This window comes from Excalfactoria chinensis, chromosome 4 (assembly GCF_039878825.1).
Source record: "Excalfactoria chinensis isolate bCotChi1 chromosome 4, bCotChi1.hap2, whole genome shotgun sequence".
In the NCBI taxonomy this organism is placed as follows: Eukaryota; Metazoa; Chordata; class Aves; order Galliformes; family Phasianidae; genus Excalfactoria; species Excalfactoria chinensis.
Genome location: NC_092828.1, coordinates 17403944 through 17422531, shown reverse-complemented (window position 1 = coordinate 17422531; position 18588 = coordinate 17403944). Strand labels below are relative to the sequence as shown.

Genomic DNA, 18588 nt, shown 5'->3' with positions numbered 1-18588 from the left:
GCTGTATTTCAATTAGTAACATAAAGCTCAAACATCTTTAGCTTAAATCTCACTTTTCCTAAAGCATCATTTACACCACACCATTAGTTTCACTTCAGAGTTTCATTCTAGAGGGAACTTTTTCAGTGGTCAAACCGTATCTTTAATGAAATGCAGAACAAAGTCACTATAAAGAGAATGAGATCTGACAGTGCCCTCAACATCTTTTGAATCTTACACTACTTGCTACATTCAAGAGACCTGGAACAAATTATACCAGAAGTACCTGTTTACTGAGTATTATTACAGCTTGAATTACATATAAGTCCAGAATAGACCATATTCAGCAATGAACAGAAAACAGCTACCATTTGATATCTGGGATATCTGTCCTAAAAATTCATTCAAACTGAAGGGGTGCATGCTGGGCCATTATTGCATTAGTCTTGCATTCCAAGTTTTAGAAGACTTTACAAAATGTTTTGTACTAAGAACTAGGTTTCATAGCCCAAAGGCAGCAATAGAGTGGAGGCACAGTGCAATTTCTACTTTATAATAAAGTGCATAATGTTTAAAAACACCATGATAGTCACCTTCAGGGATTACTAAATTAAAAACAAGTTTATCTGGAATTCAATGCCTGCAACAGGTACTTCCATTAATCACAATCCTGCATCAATGAATTTAAGCTGTCCTAATTTACTCACAATATATCCAGCAAAGCAGGTGGAAGTTAACTCTAGCTGGACTGTGTGTGTGTTCAATTGGATTTCTATGAATATCTACTCCCTGAGCTAAAAGGTACCATTACAGATTCATGAAGATGCTTAAGAAAAGATCATCCATTTATAACTCTAAGTGACTTGGTAGAAAATGGTTGAATTATGTCTATTTCAATGAGCACCAAGATCTCTAGGTATCCTTTTTTACCTACCTTCAGATGTTTTCCATCGTCTCCACAGATCCTCAATAGTGATATGCTTGTCTTCTCTATGCAGATGGCTATGTTTATTAGAAGCATCCTTATACTGCATATCTTCCCTTAGAAACTGGAGAAAACAGGAAAATAGCTTTAATTCCTAAGTGATGTTGACTTCTAAACAAACTAAATAAATCAGGCAGAAGAGAAGCTTTGCCGTCTCTTCCTTATGCAAGCACCACAAAATTCATGCAAATCAACTACGTCAGATTCAAAAAGTTTATTACTTTTTACAGGATTTGATTCTGCGATTATTAAACCCTAGAAAAACTGAAGCTGCAGTTGCTAGTATATTGACAACATTACTACTTTATCTTAGCCTTACAGCATTTACAAGTATGCACCATGTCAATCACACCGCATACTTCTCCATTCTGAATATACTTAATCTTCTTCAGCTGTGGAAGACCATATAATATTTGATACCATATCAGTCCTTTACAGATAGTGAGTAATACTCAAATCCTGCTGTAGCAGCTAAAGCAAACTGTCTGATAAGAGTTCACTAATACTACAACAGTCCTATGAGCAAGTACCAAAAATTTGTTCTACTTCAAACTGAAAGTCAGAAATCGCCCTAGAGACAATTTTCTTCTTGCTAATGATCCCTCAGTGGCTACATTCCAAGTACCGAAGAATTACACATAGCTGTTTCATTTGCAATGAGTAGCAGGAAGCCTATATAACAAGCTACCATGCTGTTGGGCTACAAAGCCAGCAGAGGGAGCAAGAGTTAACAGATCTATTCTCAGCCGGCTCAGCTGTGAACACAGTCAGTTACACCAGCTTTTGGGTGGAAACAGCCGAATTTCAAGTTTTCTTCACAAATAGAGACAACAGACCCAAATTCAAAGCACAAAGCTTTCAGATAGGAGAGAAGGAAAATGGAAAATGTCAGTTAAATACTCAAGAAAAACCTGAGTTTGATTTAAATGAAGTACCTACACACAAACTCCCAGCTTGCATTTAATAATCCACATGTAGTAACTCCTCAGGAGAGGTTATGCCCTTCTGAGAATTTCTCCATAGAATCCTGTTCACCTGTTCAGTCCTACCCACCTTACCCACTTCAGATCCTGTGAGAATAACAATAACATCTTCCTTCATAGGGTCTTCTAACAGAAGATGGTCACAATGAGAAAGTTACCACATGTATATTTAGACCAGACAATGTCACTTCTCAAAGAAGGAATGCATTGTTGTGTAATGAAGAGACAGCACAGTTGAACATGCATCTTTTTTGTTTAAAATACCATTATTTCAAAGCAGGCCTAATACAGAAATTCTTCAGTAGAAGTTGCGTCCTAAACTGAAGAAAGCCCTAAAAACAGAACAGTTCTGGTAAGAGGAAAAAATAGGGGGGGAAGAAAGGAGGGCAGATTTTTCTATTCTTCGTCACAGCAGCTAATCTCTCTTCTGTTGCCTTGGCCATTAAGTACACAAAGAGCAGGTTAGAAAAATAGCTCTAAACAGAGAAGTTAAAAGAATGAGCTCTGCAAAAAAGAAAAAACATCTAAGGATTATCTTAGGCAGTGCAATTACTCAAAAGAAGAGAACTCCTTTTAAAAAGACTACAAATTTGAAACCAAGAAAGCAGACGAATTACATAAAAATACATCAAGAGAAAAAAAAACATCTGTCAATGTAAGTACTTAAAGTAGTAGAAAGTGTTTAAATAAAAAAAAAAATAAAGCCAGACAGCTAAATTCCAACCTGGAGCTTCAATTCCAGATGTTTGGAGACAACTATACTCCTACTACAAGAACTATCATCCCAAAGGCCAGAATACAGCAATGTAATAAGGTGCAGTGGAAAATTTCTCCCTGAAGCAAACTGAAGGTGGAGTCCTGTTAACAGCTACAAGGTTAAGCAAGCCACCACAGTCCACTTTAGAAAACCTTCAGTACTCTAACAGTTAACTGAAATTGCACCCAGCCTGTAAGGAAACACAAACCTGAAGCAAGAACTACCACTACCATAAAATTTTGGTCCTTCTCAGCAAGAAAAAGAAACAAACCAAAATCCAGTACAGGTTTGACATGCAAATAGCACTGACAAACTAAAGCCATGCATAACACCACCAAAAAAACCCCCAAACCAAACAGCTGCGTAGGTTTGAGTACTGAAGTTGTGAAATATCCTCACATCTCAAGGAGCAAATGAATAATTGCATTCTTCTGCAAAATAGTGGTAAAGTTAAATTAACCACTCACACTAACTACAGAAGGAAGCATTCATCTGCTATGTTTATTCCTTTTTCTGGAGTAAGACTCAAGCTTATGATTTCCAGTTTCAGAAACTTAAAATAGACTCAAACTGACACAATTACTTTAAGAGCAATTATTAACATCTCAGTGTTACCATCTCCCTCAAGCAACTATTCACTTCTACAACATAATTCCCCCCCAAGTTTTATTATTTTCTCCAAAGGAGACATAAAAAGGTTTTAAAAAGTTTGTTCTTTTAAATTACTACCCTACCTTCAGATACAGCCAGTTCTAAAAGCAACCACCATTAGACAGCCTTTCAGGAAGCTCTATTGCTATGTATTATCCACTGCTACCAGATACATGACACCTGGCAAGAATGCTCTTAAGGAAGAATGTGACACACAGCATTCATCAATTTCCCCCACAGAAGTGGTTTCTAAGAATGTGAAATAAGGCAATGTATCAAAGCCTACTGAACACACTACTAGAAAAACTATAGTCTATAGTTGTGAAAGCAGAGGATACTGCATCTTAAGTAATCTAGAATTTCTAACAAAAAAAAAAAGATTACTGCAGTCCAACTGAACATTTTACTTATTCTACTGTAACTGTGATAGTCCCTTCAAAAGAAGCTTGAATTTCCACAGTCACACTTCCTTGTAGCAGGACTGCCTGGCTGCAATGTGCATAAACAGGTGCAGACAGCCACATATTAGCTTAAGTACCTCCAGAGGCACAGCATGAGGTAAATCTGATTCAAAACACCCTTGAACAAGTTCCCATGCAACAGCACCCACGATAGCACCCGCTGCTGTTTCTCAGACAGCACAGTGACACACACATCACATCTGGGTGCAAAGCAGGCTCCTGACTTGCCTGCCCCGAAAAGGAACCACTGGTGGAGGTGCTCCAAGTAGCTACAAGAGAAAAGGCAGTTCCTATTTTAGCTACCCAAGACAAATGCATTAGTAGTCGAATGACAACATTCAATGTAAACAAGACCTCTTAGTACATCTGCAACAAAGTTTAGGTAACTAAAAGAGTAATCTCAAGAGTAAGCCAATGGCTTTGAAGGAAGAGTTCTGTCAGTCACACTAGTGAGGACATACAGCATACTCATGTGAAAGACCCATGTTCTTCACAGAATGTTTTTGTACAGAGAATTAAATGAACTCCATGGATATCCTGGAGATGCAAAGCAGCTGTAGCACTTGCAGTCTGATCTGCTTAAGTAGACATCTCTACAACAGAGCACTTTGCCCAACAGTCTGACTCTGAAGCACTGACTACATAATTATATATACCAGTGCAGGGACATTTATTATAAAAATGATGACAAAATTCAAAATATAAAACGTTCTTCAAGGTTTTCTTAGTATCTTGCTGTGTGTACATCCACAAATACGAAACTGAAGCTCAGCTTATAGCAAAACTCCTCCCAGATGAAATGACAACACCCGTGGTAAGATCCTGGCACATAACAAGGTCCCAAGATGCTAAACAAAAGGGTAATGAAGCCTTCCAACCTCATTACACAAAGTCTGTAGGTTTAAAAACATTTGGTTGGATTTCTTCATAGCAGGCTCAGAACTACATGTTGTAGTTTTCTGCCTTGCTACCTCTAAATACAAAAACATCTTAGCACGCAAATTCTGTCCATTTGTTCCATCAAATGCCCATCCATACTGTCTACCAGACACATTTTAAAAGTTTATTACATAAAGATGTACTTGTCTCTGCCCTCCAAAAAAAATGTTTTTCTAAATCTTCATCCTAAGATGTATCAATCATAAAGAACAGAGATATAGTGTATACATTTGACTTTCTTCAAGAACACAGAAGGGGCTGCTCACTTACGGACATCAGAGTTTAATGGCACACTCATGCTTCAGTGCTCCTAATACCCAAAATATTCAGTGTTAGCACCACATTACTTGACGCTTAGTTCTTTAGGATTTCCAAGCATGGAATTGCTGCAGTTCCCCTGAAATGTTTAGTAGTTACCCCCTGACCAGAACAGATTATTGAAATGAACAGAGCTGTAGTTTAATCCAGTAAACTACACAGTTTTGTATTATTTTATTTTCCTTTATATATGATTACTTAAGGAATTAAAGAACAAAAGATATCCACAGAATTCTTATACCTACTCATATTCACAGCTTAACAGCTCTCTCTGGAGTAATCTGGAAAATTTCATGTTGGAAGTAGCTGTGTTACATTTTATTTCTTCAGATTGTAAAATAATAATATTAATGCATAATATTCTAATTTAGTAACCTTCTAAATCAGACAGTGATGTATGCATGTATCATCCTAACCGCCAAAAGAAAGGAGGCCTATACCACTAGGAAACCTATACAACTAGCAAATCAATTATACAGTAAAAAGTGAACAGCATGAGCTGGATCTCCTCTACTACAAGAAGTTAATCACACATGAACACCAAACATAGGGTGCACAGAAGGAATACACTTGACAAATCACCCCAATTCTAGAAATAACTTATTTTCAGTTGAGCTGTTGAGACTTCACTGCTCCATCTCCTTCATTTTGACTTCCTACTGGATTATCTATTTAATTATTTACTTTTTTGGATTTTTTTTTTCTTACTCCAATTCATCGTCATCTTCCAAACGTACTCTCTCATGACACTGTTTCTTCCATCTTTCTTGGGTTGCCTTAGATGCAAATAGGACCTCAAACCCTCCAATAATGGCTGTACAGAGCATGCACACATTCTGAAATGGTCACTTCTACTTAAAGAAAAATCTTTGACTATCAAACATACTACAATGGAAGTGCTGTTTTACTATTCCCAATCATATCATACAAGCTATTTTTCTGCTTTAATCACTGTACTGGAGACAGTTTTCCTTTTTTCTTCATTATGCAAGTATATTCTAAATAAAATATGAAGATATTAAATCATCTACCCAAAGATTCCACAGAAGCTGTAAATTCACGCCACTGGCTTTTGTGTGATATTGTACACACATTCAAGATATCAATATTTCAAAAACGCCAACTTATCTATTTCCTAGAGTGATATCTCTTAAGGAAATTGCTCAATGCAGGATCCACATATGGAGCTTCGTTGGAAACAGAAGAAAATTCTACAGAATTAACAAGCATATACATCTGTCTTACTGTTTGAGCCTCACCTCTAAAACAGGCAGTACATGCATGGTGTAACAGATGCTTCCCGAAGCAGATAGCCTCCCACAGCAGATGACTAAAATCTCTGTCAGCAATATGTCCTCCCTTTAAGTTACCCTTCAACAGCCTACATATTTAAACCAATGTAAACACTCGCAACCTTTAGTACATAAATAGTAAAATATTAGCAGGAGCCAGAATTGATAAATTCATATTCACCTATCGTAACAATAAATACAGACTTCTTTCTCCATCCTTCCTTTTCCCCCCCACTCTCTCCTGCACCATCCTTTGGCTTTTCATGCTGATATCCTATTTCAGGTAAACTAATAACTAGACAGTAAAGCATAATTTATTATCCAAGTAATCTTTTTTCCTTTAGTTTTTCTACCTTTAAAAGTCTTAGGTTATACTAAGTATCATAGAATGGCCTGGGTTGAAAAGGACCACAATGCTTATCTAGTTTCAACCCCCGCACCACATGCAGGGTCACCAACCACTAGACCAGGCTGCCCAGTGCCACATCCAGCCTGGCTTTGAATGCCTCCAGGGATGGGGCATCCACAACCTCCCTGGGCTATCTGTTCCAGTGTGCCACCACCCTCTGTATGAAAAGCTTCCTCCTAATCTCTAACCTAAACCTCCCCTGTCTTATTTAAAACCATTCCCCTTGTCCTGTCACTATCCACCATCATAAACAGGTATTCCCCCCTTCCTGTTCTAACGCTCCCTTCAAGTACTGGAAGGCTACAATAAGGTCTCCCCAGAGCCTTCTCTTTTCCAAGCTAAACAAGCCCAGTTCCCTCAACCTTTTGTCACAGGAAAGGTGCTCCAGCCCTCTGATCATCTTAGTAACCCTCCTCTGGACCTGCTCCAAGAGCTCTGTGTCCTTCCTGTACTGGGAGCCCCAGGCCTGGACACAGTACTGCAGATGGGGCCTCACAAGTGCCGAGCAGAGGGGAACAATCACTTCCCTCTCCCTGTTGGCCACCCCTTTTTTAATGCAGCCCAAAACACAGTTGACCTTCCAGGCTACAAGCACACACTGCTGGTTCATATCCAGCTTCTCATCCATGAAGACCCCCAAGTCCCTCTCCGCAGGGCTGCTCTCAGTAGTCTAAGAGGTCTAACATATCTAATAAAGACTGAAGGGGGGGAAAAAAAAACAAACATCTAGCCAGTCTACACTAATGAGGTCCCCTCTATCCTCCTTAGTCACCCAAATGCGTAAACCATTTACTGAGGTCATCTAGTAAATCCCATAGAATAAAAGTTAAATGAAGTTTAAATCTAATTTCCCACAAGAATGATACCCAAATTAACTGTGAGCTTTTTTCAGCTTCCAAAAAGCCTCCAGGGAATACAAAGTTTCCTAGGTAAGCGCAAGTTTCCTTACTCCCTAGAGAAATTCACTGAATGTTTTTATGTGAGACTGCTAATTTACAGAAAAATTAAAGCAAAAAAGGGACACAAGAAACTTTAGAAGACGACACCTGGAGTTACTGTTAGGGGTTCTCAACTGAATTAGCAAATTAAAATAGCAAAAATACTTTAACAGCTTTACCTCTTGTTACCTTTCCTCTCTCAAAATAACTTATTTACAAGAACTTCCTTCCTTTGTGTAAATATACACTTGTAATCATAACACTGTTCTAGTACAGCAGAAATTTAATGTGCTTTGTTGTATTTTTCCTGCCAAATAAAAAATGTGGTGAATATGATGCACTTCCAGGAGTCTTGCTGTAAACTAAAACCATGCAGCATGGAACAGTAGGAAATAGAACTTGCTGTTAATCCCCATATTTAAGCGACACTTATTTCCAGTAAAGTGGTTTATTAATTATCTGTTCTCATCTTTAACCAAAAGAAGCAGCATTATCCACTCTTACAGTTACAGAAAACATCTGCTTCTGAAGCAGTGTCTATTAGGACACATTTTGTATATATTCAGATCTACTGTAGTGAGGTAATCAGGTAAGTACATTGTTAAACTATCAAATTTTTGAAGATTGAGATCTGGTTACAAGCACTGAAGGAATGTACAGATTACTAGTTTAATTTACAATCAAAATGCTATTCTTATTAGCAAATCTGAAATTACTATCTTGAAAGAAAGTACATCTGTGCAAATACTCACTGATCTGCAGGAAACTAAACGTAGAAAGCAGCTAATGTAGATTTCTTTTCATTAAACACTTCAATATTTAAAAAAAATGAAGTGTCAGAGAAAGGGCTACATTTCAGCTATCTTAATTTATGCACAGTGAGTATTTTGAACATACAGTTTCAGTAATGTGTATGCCGATTATGACAGCATCTCTTCAAGAACTGCTGAAATTTCAGTCACTTTAACATTTTTATGAGTAGCTTCAATTCCCTTTGACATTCCTCTGGAATGGGAAGAAACTTGAGTTTAGAAATAAAGATGAAGTCCATGTATAACAAATGCAGTGCAAGTCTAGAGAGTCACACAATCCTCAAAGGCTGCTTAGAAATCTCACAGCCACAAGAGTTTTGGTTTGCACACTGGACTGTGCATACCCTGAACATTCACGATAAGCAGTTCAGCCCTAATGTTACTGAATGTTCTCATTGCTTAACTGCTGCCTGTGGCATATTTTCTTACCTTCCACATTTGGCGGTAAAAAAAAAGGGGCTGAAATTTAAAAAAGGTACAACTACTAGAGTTCTTGAATATCAGAGCAGCTAAGTAAAACAAGGAGAAAAGGACAGACCTTGAAGGTATGCACAAGAGAGGGCTTTCTATTCTCTTACCTCATCACTTTCATCTACTTCAATTCCACCATCTTTGTCATCATCCATTTGCTTATGGATCATGCGAAGTGCTTCCAGACTGAACCGGTCCTCCTCAGTAAAGCACGGTGGGCTGAGAGAACTGCAGGGATCTAAAAGGAGAAAAACAAATCAGAACAAATATATATATATTAGTTGTCTCTCTAGAATACGATGATTCCAAGCAAGACATAGAATGTGAATTTCATATGTGTGTATGTACTTGACTGCATGTAACCTCCAGGTTATAGATAGATGGCAAAATTTTTACCAAAGAAAAAACATCTTCTCTTTAACTAGCCTCATAGAAGAAGCTGGGACAGTTAGACTCCTGCAATTTCATCCCCTACCCTGTAATTATCTCTACTTCTTCGCCAGCCACTCTGCATGATCTATCATTGCAGCACCAAAGAAAACCACTGTCTCGTTTCCAACCTCCTTTCAGAAAGCCTGGCAAAATAGAAGCAGAGGAGGATGAGAGCAAGAATAAGTTCTCATGTCCTGCAATCACAGCTTCATAAGCAAATAACAAAGGAATGATAGCTATACTGCAGTAATACTGTAGACATAGTACATATAGTACTGTAGCATACACAGGCACAATACACAAAGACTGCAAGTGAAGAAAGCACACCAAAAAGAAAACACAACTGACAAAAATATTTGATACCTTATAACCCTGTACACACTAGTTCCGATGCATGTAAACCCAGATGACAGAAGATGCAGAATGATTTTTTATTTTTTTAAAGTTCAGCACTATTTCCTACTATATAGTCATTATTAAAAGGCACAATTCCAATAAACTACAGCTAGGTACACTCCCACACCAATGAAAATACGATTGGAGGAGGCATGATTATCTTTTGCTTCTTTTACTATCTACCAGAAGACTAAGCTTTCATGTTGTGACAAAAGATATTAAAGGTTCATTTATATTAAACATGAATGAAATATATACAAATTGACAGAATCTAAAGCTAACATAGAAAAAATTAACATATCAATTAAATTGGCATGATTCTGTTTTTGTGCCTGTGACACAAAAAAATAACTAACAAGAAATGCCTAGAAGACTCTACTTGCATAAAACTACAGAGTTGAAGTAAAAAGCTGGCAAACAAATCACAACTGAGATCTCAGACACATTAGCAGGGCTAATCCTACTACAGACAGACACGAGTCCAAAGCATTCTTACTTTATATGCAAGTTTCATTACAGAGAAACTGACAGTTCCATCTGTGTCTGCATATCAATTAAATAACCAACACAGCAGCACTATTATGAAACAGAAAGAAATCTCAGAGATGCATGAAACAGTTGTAAAGAAAAAAATAACTAAATATTTAACCAGACCCATCATCAAAGTTTTCAGCTTCGGAATATAACTTGAAAGAAGCGACACTTCAAGATTTAGTCTTTTAATGTAAAAAGCTGTTTTAATTTGTTTAACTTGCACTTAGTACTAATTCTTTCATAGTAGAAAATATCAGATAAATGGATAAGAGTTTGCAAGCACTCAAATGCTTTTCCATACTTTTTTTCAGCTAAAAGGCCAGCTTTCCAGATCGCAAGTCTTCTCAGACTACACCCTCTTAACACTGGGGCTGATCGGTTTCCTAAACAGAGTACTTATAAATACACCTAAGAATAGAACAGTTGAGTTGGAAGGGGCCATCAAAAAAATTGAGTCCAACTGCCTGACCATTTTAGTGCTAACCAGAAGTTAAAGCACATTTGTGAAGGCATTATCCAAATGCCTTCTCAATAACGACAGGCATGTGGTACCAGTCACCCCCAACCAAGAAGCTAGTTCTACTGTTTAACCAACCCACACTGAAGAACTTTTCCTTATGTCCAGCCTGAACCTCTCCAAACCTTTTTCGCTTATTTAAACATGAAGGCACTTGAAAAAGCTACAGCTCTTCAGAGAAGTAAACAGGCCTCTACTTATGCTTCAAATATCCCACGCCTGGTCCCAGGAACACTTGATCTCTCTCAACGACAGAAATCCAGTTGCTACTTTTTGGTTTGAGAAACACAACAACAGGAACACATCAGGCACAATGAAAAATAATCCATCCTAAGCAGAATCCAGATTTACCTCCAAGTTTATTTTGATACAATCAAGTTAAAAGCAACACTACCAGGCTAACAATTGTCAACCCCCTCTTCAGAGAACAATCTCAAAATCACAAAAAAATTTTACAACTATTCATAAGAATACTTATAGAATCCAAAACAAATCCAAAACAGGGTTCTAAAATACAGCACCTTGACTCACTGGTAAAGCAGAAGCAATTAAAATCCTAAGATTATCAGCAACTTTACCCATTCAGCCAATTAGGATGAAAGACATGAGGAAAAGCCTTAAGATAAAGCTAGCACCATAAATAAAAAGCCCAACAGCAACAAGTGAAAAGACTATTTGTTAATTCATTTCTCATTTGGAATCCTCTCTAAAAAACGGTGTTCTTAGATTCAAAACCTTCTACTACACTTAAAAGACAAACCTAATTCTTAGTTCTGGACTACTATGTATGTCCTAGGCTGATAAGTTGTCACAAATACTTAAGAGTTCAACATTATTATCACAGGAAAGAGAACAAAGACTATCAAGCATTCATTCAAGGACGTACCCAGTAACTTAAATTTGATCCCTCCCTTAATGAATAAATCAACAGGAATCAATGAAACAAACAAAAGTAAAAGATGATGTTCAAGTGAGGAGGACAAGAGGCACACCAGCACACCACATTGTGAGGACATGCCTTCAACATAGGTCAGAAGTGAAGAAATTTCAGACATTATGCTCACAGTAAGGACAGAGTGTTTTACTGAAACATGAGGTGTAATTCATGGCTCAACAAACTTGGCAGAAGCTCCAGGAGTAAACCTTTCTCCTGCCTTGAGCAAGTCAGAGGCTGCCTTCCTAGCCCTGACAGAGCAGGAAACAGCAGTCCTCAGCAGACCACTGTTACTGACTGCTCTTACAGGTGGCAGTCTGATAAGGAACTGAGCTCAGAGAGATTCAATCTAGTACACAGGAAGCTGTTTGCTCTTACAAATAAGGGGAAATTAGCACTTGGTTCTCCTCCTCCCTTTTAAAAAGGAGAAAAAATAAGGCAAAGCTACATGAGAAACTTCTACCTGAAGTTCTGAGCTGTAGCATCACAGCTTTTCCATCTCATTTCCTGGAGGTAACAGGACTTAAGCTTGCAGAGTGTCACTGTCAACACAAGCCTGTAAGAAAAATTAATTACACCCATATCTTCAAGCTATCGTGTCAGCAAAGCCCATGAAATTTATTTTAGGAATACACGTGGCTCCAAAGCAAAAGGGTGTAAGATCACAACACAGCCCGTCATCTACCCTGCATTTACTTTTCCTCAAACTGCTGGCAGCGTAACAGACTGCAGAATGAAAATGAACACAGCAACAAGCAGGCAGCCCTGCAGTTATTGCCCCCATCCTGCACATGGATTCTAGAGCATCAGAGAGGTAATGGTGCCGGAAAGCATGTCACAGGGACTCTGGTCAGATGCTTGTAGTTTTGATCTAGTCTCAAAAGCATGCCCAAGGCTTCTCGGCAGCTCGAGGCACCTCTTTAAGAGTTAAGCCAACAAAAAATCTCAATGATTTTTAAGAGTACCTAAAATCCAGTGCATGCCTTGAAATTTCCCAATTAATTTGCTTAAAGGAACTTGTTGTTGAGTTACTTGGCCAGTTGGTTACAACACATGTTTGTTCAGCACTCACCCAGTAGGAACAGTACTTTCTTTTTCCTTACACTAAATGGAGCAGTCCTACAGAAGCCTACAACACTCCTGTGACTGCCTTTTTCTGATACATTCAGGAATATACCCTGTTCTGCTAGCTTTATGGTTTCCCACTACTAAGAGGCCATCTGGGATAAAGGGAATCCTCACACAAAAGGCAAGCACTGTACTATAACGTCAGCTACTGAATCACATATTCCAAGCTGAAAATAACTGTACTTCAACAAGCTGTGATGACAGAAGTGGGATTTCTCTGCATTTTTCAGAGTTAAAGCATGTGGTCACAACACTCCCTGCCACCTCTCCAAATGCATCTTCCTCTCACTACAATTACTACTTCCTTATATTTCTTTTCATGATTTAGTTTTACACTGTACACTAATACACTCCGTTTTCCTCATCAACTCAGAAAAACAAGGAACAAAAATTTAAAGAAATGGGTACTGATCTGACACATGAGAGATTACTGAAGTGTCTTGAAAGCGTTATCACAAACATCACCACATTTTAAATGGCTACTTAGAATAAAAGCAACAAACATACAGCTTTTATCTCAAGTCCTTACATAAGGTGTCATTAAAATCTTCAAATGCTTGTAGAGAGATCCTTAGATTGAGCTTCATTTAATCTTTCAATTAACAGCTCCCAAAGCAAATCACTCCTACTCTTAATAATTAAACTCCTCCATGCGACAAGTAGGCTGAGCAGGGTAACAGTTAACTTGACAACGTTATTTATGACATTTATTTAAGTGATGAGAGAGAAAAAAATAAAGTTCATCATTGCAGCATATCTTTCCACTAAAAACGTTAAAGCAACAGACAATTTTGACAAAAGAACAGAACACATTTATCTTCTAATCAAAATATTCGTGTTACTTAAATGAGCTTTCTGAAAAGCAATATGCAGTAACACTAATGACAGCAAGAAAAGGGGAAGGGGTGCAGTGGGAAAGGAGAAAAGACAAGGACGTCCTGCTGTCTCTGAAGAATTTTAAAGCTTTACAAAGCTTCACGTTAGTCTTTTCCGATGCTACATATTAGAAAGACAGATAATTTCTTCAATTGTTTCTATTAACTTATACAATAACAGATGAAATTCAAAAGATTAAACTCATCTGCAAACTCTGGTACCTGAAATACTGTTTCTGAATATATATATAAAGTTTATTGATTAATAACACAAAGGGAGGCTGAGAGATGACATGATTTGCAGTTCTGATCCGAAAGAGCTTCCATAATTTTTTAACAATCAACTGAATAACCTTCATTTAACAAGAAAGGACACTTTAGACAACCATAAGATAAATCAACATCCTTTCAATTTGTATACAAGTGATTTTTATACCAGTTTCAAATCTGTTTCTGCCACTACTGAGAAGCATCCATTTATTCTGCTGTATCTTTGGTATATACAAGTTGATTACATGTACACATACAGCAATTTGATGAAGACAGACCAGGGATTTTTTCCTGACAAATCACCATCAGCTTCTGCTTTCACCACACCAACAAAAAGTAGTTTTGAATTTGAATACTCCTTTTCTCTCTCTCTCTCTCTCTCTCTCTCTCTCTCTCCAATAGCATAATTCACAAACTAGTGAACTAAGTGCATAACTTAAAAGAAAGAATTCTAGCACTACCAAAACCAAGTCTTCAGGTAGGTTACAATTGTCACTTCTCAAATCCAGATCAAAAGCTGTGAAACGAACAGCAGGGCAGACATGGTTAAGTTTTGATCACCTGCTAAGACACAAAAAGCACCTTGCACAATTTGAGAACTTTCTGGCAATAACTGTTTACTCAAAGGAAAAGATATGAAAGGAAATCAAGAGAATTAACCTTGATATCAAATCTGATTTTCCTTTAACAGATACAGAAGCAAATCTTCCAACAATGCTCGTTGAAAAGGGAAGCTATCATACAGAGCTCCTAATGCATTACTCATTACAGATTGTTCTAACAAAAACTAAGTGTCTGTATAAACATTTCACTTAGATTGTAAGTCAATTAGCAATCTACAGCACTTCAGTGACTAGACAAAAGCCAAGAAGATGAATTTGTGACTCCTCCATCTCCTTTGCACACCTTCCCCTGCACAAGGGGAGAAGCTGAACCACATGTGTATGAAATGTTCAAAGACAGCTGACTTGAAAGAGGAACTCCTGCTAGCCCCAGTAAAACAGGACAACATGGGGAGATGGAGATGTATCTTAAGGCAGCCAATAACAATCTTCCTTTCTCCTCCTTCCAACCTTATTTATAAACAAGATTTCCTATACATTCATGAACAGTGAAAGAAAAAAATGACAGACATCTAATATCTCCTCTTAGCAATATAGCAATATAGAGAGGTACTTCTCACTTTAGTAAACTTTATCATATACAAGAACAAGGACAGAAATGTAATTGTTTAAAGTTCAGATGTGCTATTTAGCACACCTTTTAAAATGTACGGTATACCTTTCACTTTAATGACTAACATCTGAAATTAGAATACATTCAAGAAGAAACAATTTCACATAGGTTCAGAAGTGACCTACAAGAGAAACAAACCTTAATTCAAATAAAACAATTAGATAGTTGCCATGTTCGCCTTGTATTACTTACTTTCAGAAGCCATGGTTATTAACTAGGACTATGAATTTAGTAATCAAGTTCATATGTCAACAGAATACTGATAAAGCCGATTAAACAAACTACAGGTGCATATTCGTATAAACTAAATGACTGTTAGTGCATAGCGTATCTAAGTACAAAATGGGTAGCTAAGCCTTCTACATGTTTTAGGTCTAACTAGTTATTTTCTCCTGCTGTCACAGCTTCCTCCTTTTCTAAGGGTGGGAAGTTAGAAATAGATGTACTTTGTGCTTAATCATTTATGTGAATGCACACAAAAATCTGTCAGCTCCAAACAAAGAAAAGAAGACAGCATAGCATTTAAGCCACTTTCTAAATTTGGTCAGGAAATCAGATTTGAGGATGACCTGCAACTGCCTAATAGTGTGCCCACATGGTTTCTGCAGACTTCTTTGTAACTCAATTCTATATTAAACCTCATCATCTTGCTTCAAATTGCATACTTATTAACACCTCTGCTACAAATTGATCTCACAGCCTGATCTTTAGCCTTCTGGTGAAAGCCTGCAGTCAGTACTCAGTGTACCAATCTGTACTAAGATACAGCTCATGAGTTAAGCAGAGTATGGGCCACTACATCTCTCTGTAGAGGACAATGATCTGCAGAACTGAACAATCTCATTGCTGTGGCATCACTGGTAAAAAGTTCCAACGTCTCATGTTGAAAGTGTAGTTCAAACCTTAGAATTAAAATGAGGGAGCTAAAGCACATGAAAAAGATTCCCATAGTACTAAACCTTTTCTATTTAAAATTATGTAAAAGACAAGTGTTAGAGATGCAGCTCTAAAACCTTCAAAATACCTTATAAGACCCAAACCAATTCACATTTAGGCAATTAGAATTAAGTGTCCTACGATTATAAATTAGAGGATTGTTTTAAGTCATCGTTTTCATTTAAAATCATACATAAACTTACATTCGAGTAAAACCAAAATAATTACACTCATATTTGTTTTTACATGTGATTCATAATCATATCCTATATCCATGAATCAGACACATAAGCATGACATTGCTGACATTACTGAATTACTTCAAGTCTTTTACACCATCCGATCTAGTACACATATTATTAACTGTTCTAACCAAGGAATCAAATTTAATCCTCCGTGAGCAGCATTTGTAGCATCATCAAATCCCTCACAGTTCCTGTAACAACATGTTGTCAGAACGTATTTATACTTTAAAAGAGCATATCAGAACTGTACAACTGAAACCTAAACTACCAAAATGTAAGATTATAATAAAATAAGCCCCTAACATTGAGGCACCTTTTTTTCCATTGTAAGTTATCTGCTAGAATTTCAGTGTTTGAGCATTAAATTTATTAGCCTATGCCTATACTTTCAGAAATCCAAAGGTGCTGACTGTAGATTCATGTCCTTTAATGGATATGGCCATTAAACAATTCCCTCCAGCACTGAATTTTGAGCATGTACATATATCAATTTCTCTAAGTAGTTCCATTAGCCTAGGTAAAGATTTAGTAGCGCACACTGCTAGCTAGTAAAGGACTATTTAATTCCAAAAGCTTCTACAAACTGCTCTGCAGTTCACACTCACACGCAACTCCAGATTGTACAACCACACTGCACAAATGTTTTGCTCCTCCTGCTAATATACTGCCTATTTTTCTTATGACAAATTCCACCACGTGTTAAACCAGGCTGACAAACCTACTGCTGTCGTCCCAGCTCACCTCAGTGGTTTATTTCATGCAAATAAGATCCAAATGTGTCCCCTTGTTTCATTTGTTAAGGTTTTAGAATGTGTAGAAAAAGAAGATATTCACATACATGTCAATAATATAACATCATTACGTTGTTGCTCGAACTTAACACAGGCAGAAAGGAGAGTGTCAGAATAAGCCACAGATGTACATACCTTACATACATTTCAGCTGACAGAGCTTTGATGAGTGTATTCTTGGGTCTGCAGTAGTGAAGGGCATAGTGGGCCAACACTTATCCCTTAGATGTTAAGTGGGCATTATAAAAAGAAGCCAGCTCTACTAATACAGTGAGGAGAAGCCAAACATCACATATAGAAAAAGAAAAAAGCAGGAAATTTGGATCACCCCAAGAGCTGCAAACCTCAAAAAAAGCGACGTAACATGGTCTGATTATTAAACGGTGCATGATAACAAAAAACATAGTTTTTCTCTTCAAAAACAGATGCATACTTTCTATATAAATTTGAAGCAGGAGGCTTGTGCCTCCAGAAAAATATTGAGAAGGGATGCACAATAGTAATGTGTAAAGCTCCTGAATTCTCTAAGTTCGCCTGAACAACACTAAGTGTTACTTCACCATTTGTTCCCTAACAGCACAAACACATCCAGGATGTACAGAGCTAAGGCAATCATTCCACATAAGCTCTAAAGAAGAATAAGCCGAAGCACAGCGTTAAAATGATTCCAAACTGTTTGTACCCCCACCTTCCTGCCCCATACTGCTCTCTTCCTTGTACCAACAAAAGCACATTAGTGCAACCATGCTGCAGGAAGGCTCGGGAACTAATTCAGCATGAATAACTTGCAACTGCAAAGGAGAAATCAAAGCAGAAGCAGGCAGAACTGCACAGCATCTGAACCTCTCATACAACTAAACTCAGCCAGCAACACAGCAGGTGAGCAATAAACAAAAACAGAATGAATGCAATGGAACAGTGGCTATGAATGCAATGGAACATCTACACTGCTGAGAGAAACTCCAGCCCCATATCTTAAATCCTCACCCTCACTACTGGGATGCATATTTGCTGCAGATAACAACCACCAAGTTGAGATGATGTCACACACATAGTCACCTGCAACAGGCTGCTGTGTGGCTGCACATAACACAACATAGAACTCAGTATATTCTTCATTCAAGCTAATTGTTTTGACCACTTTCCAAAATGTAAGAACCAGAACATGCAGAACACACAATAGGATCTGTCCCAAAGCCAGCAAACTGACACCTGTCTACCCAGCACAAGGGATTGGAGTCTTTCATTTTGTTTTAAATTGTAGATTTCATAACAAAAGAATTTCCTGAAGAGAACAAA

The 18588-nt window shown here is 37.6% G+C and overlaps 1 protein-coding gene across 2 annotated transcripts in view; it reads right to left on the bottom strand.

The window, feature by feature from the left end:
• STIM2 (stromal interaction molecule 2) overlaps positions 1–18588 on the bottom strand; it is a 58298-nt gene that overhangs the window by 16633 nt on the left and 23077 nt on the right. For both annotated transcript variants that reach the window (XM_072334799.1, XM_072334800.1), the window contains exons 2-3: positions 9103–9233; positions 914–1028 (exon numbers count right to left, since the gene is read on the bottom strand). In XM_072334799.1, coding sequence (XP_072190900.1) covers positions 914–1028; positions 9103–9233 — 246 coding nt within the window. The remainder of the gene's footprint in view (positions 1–913; positions 1029–9102; positions 9234–18588) is intronic.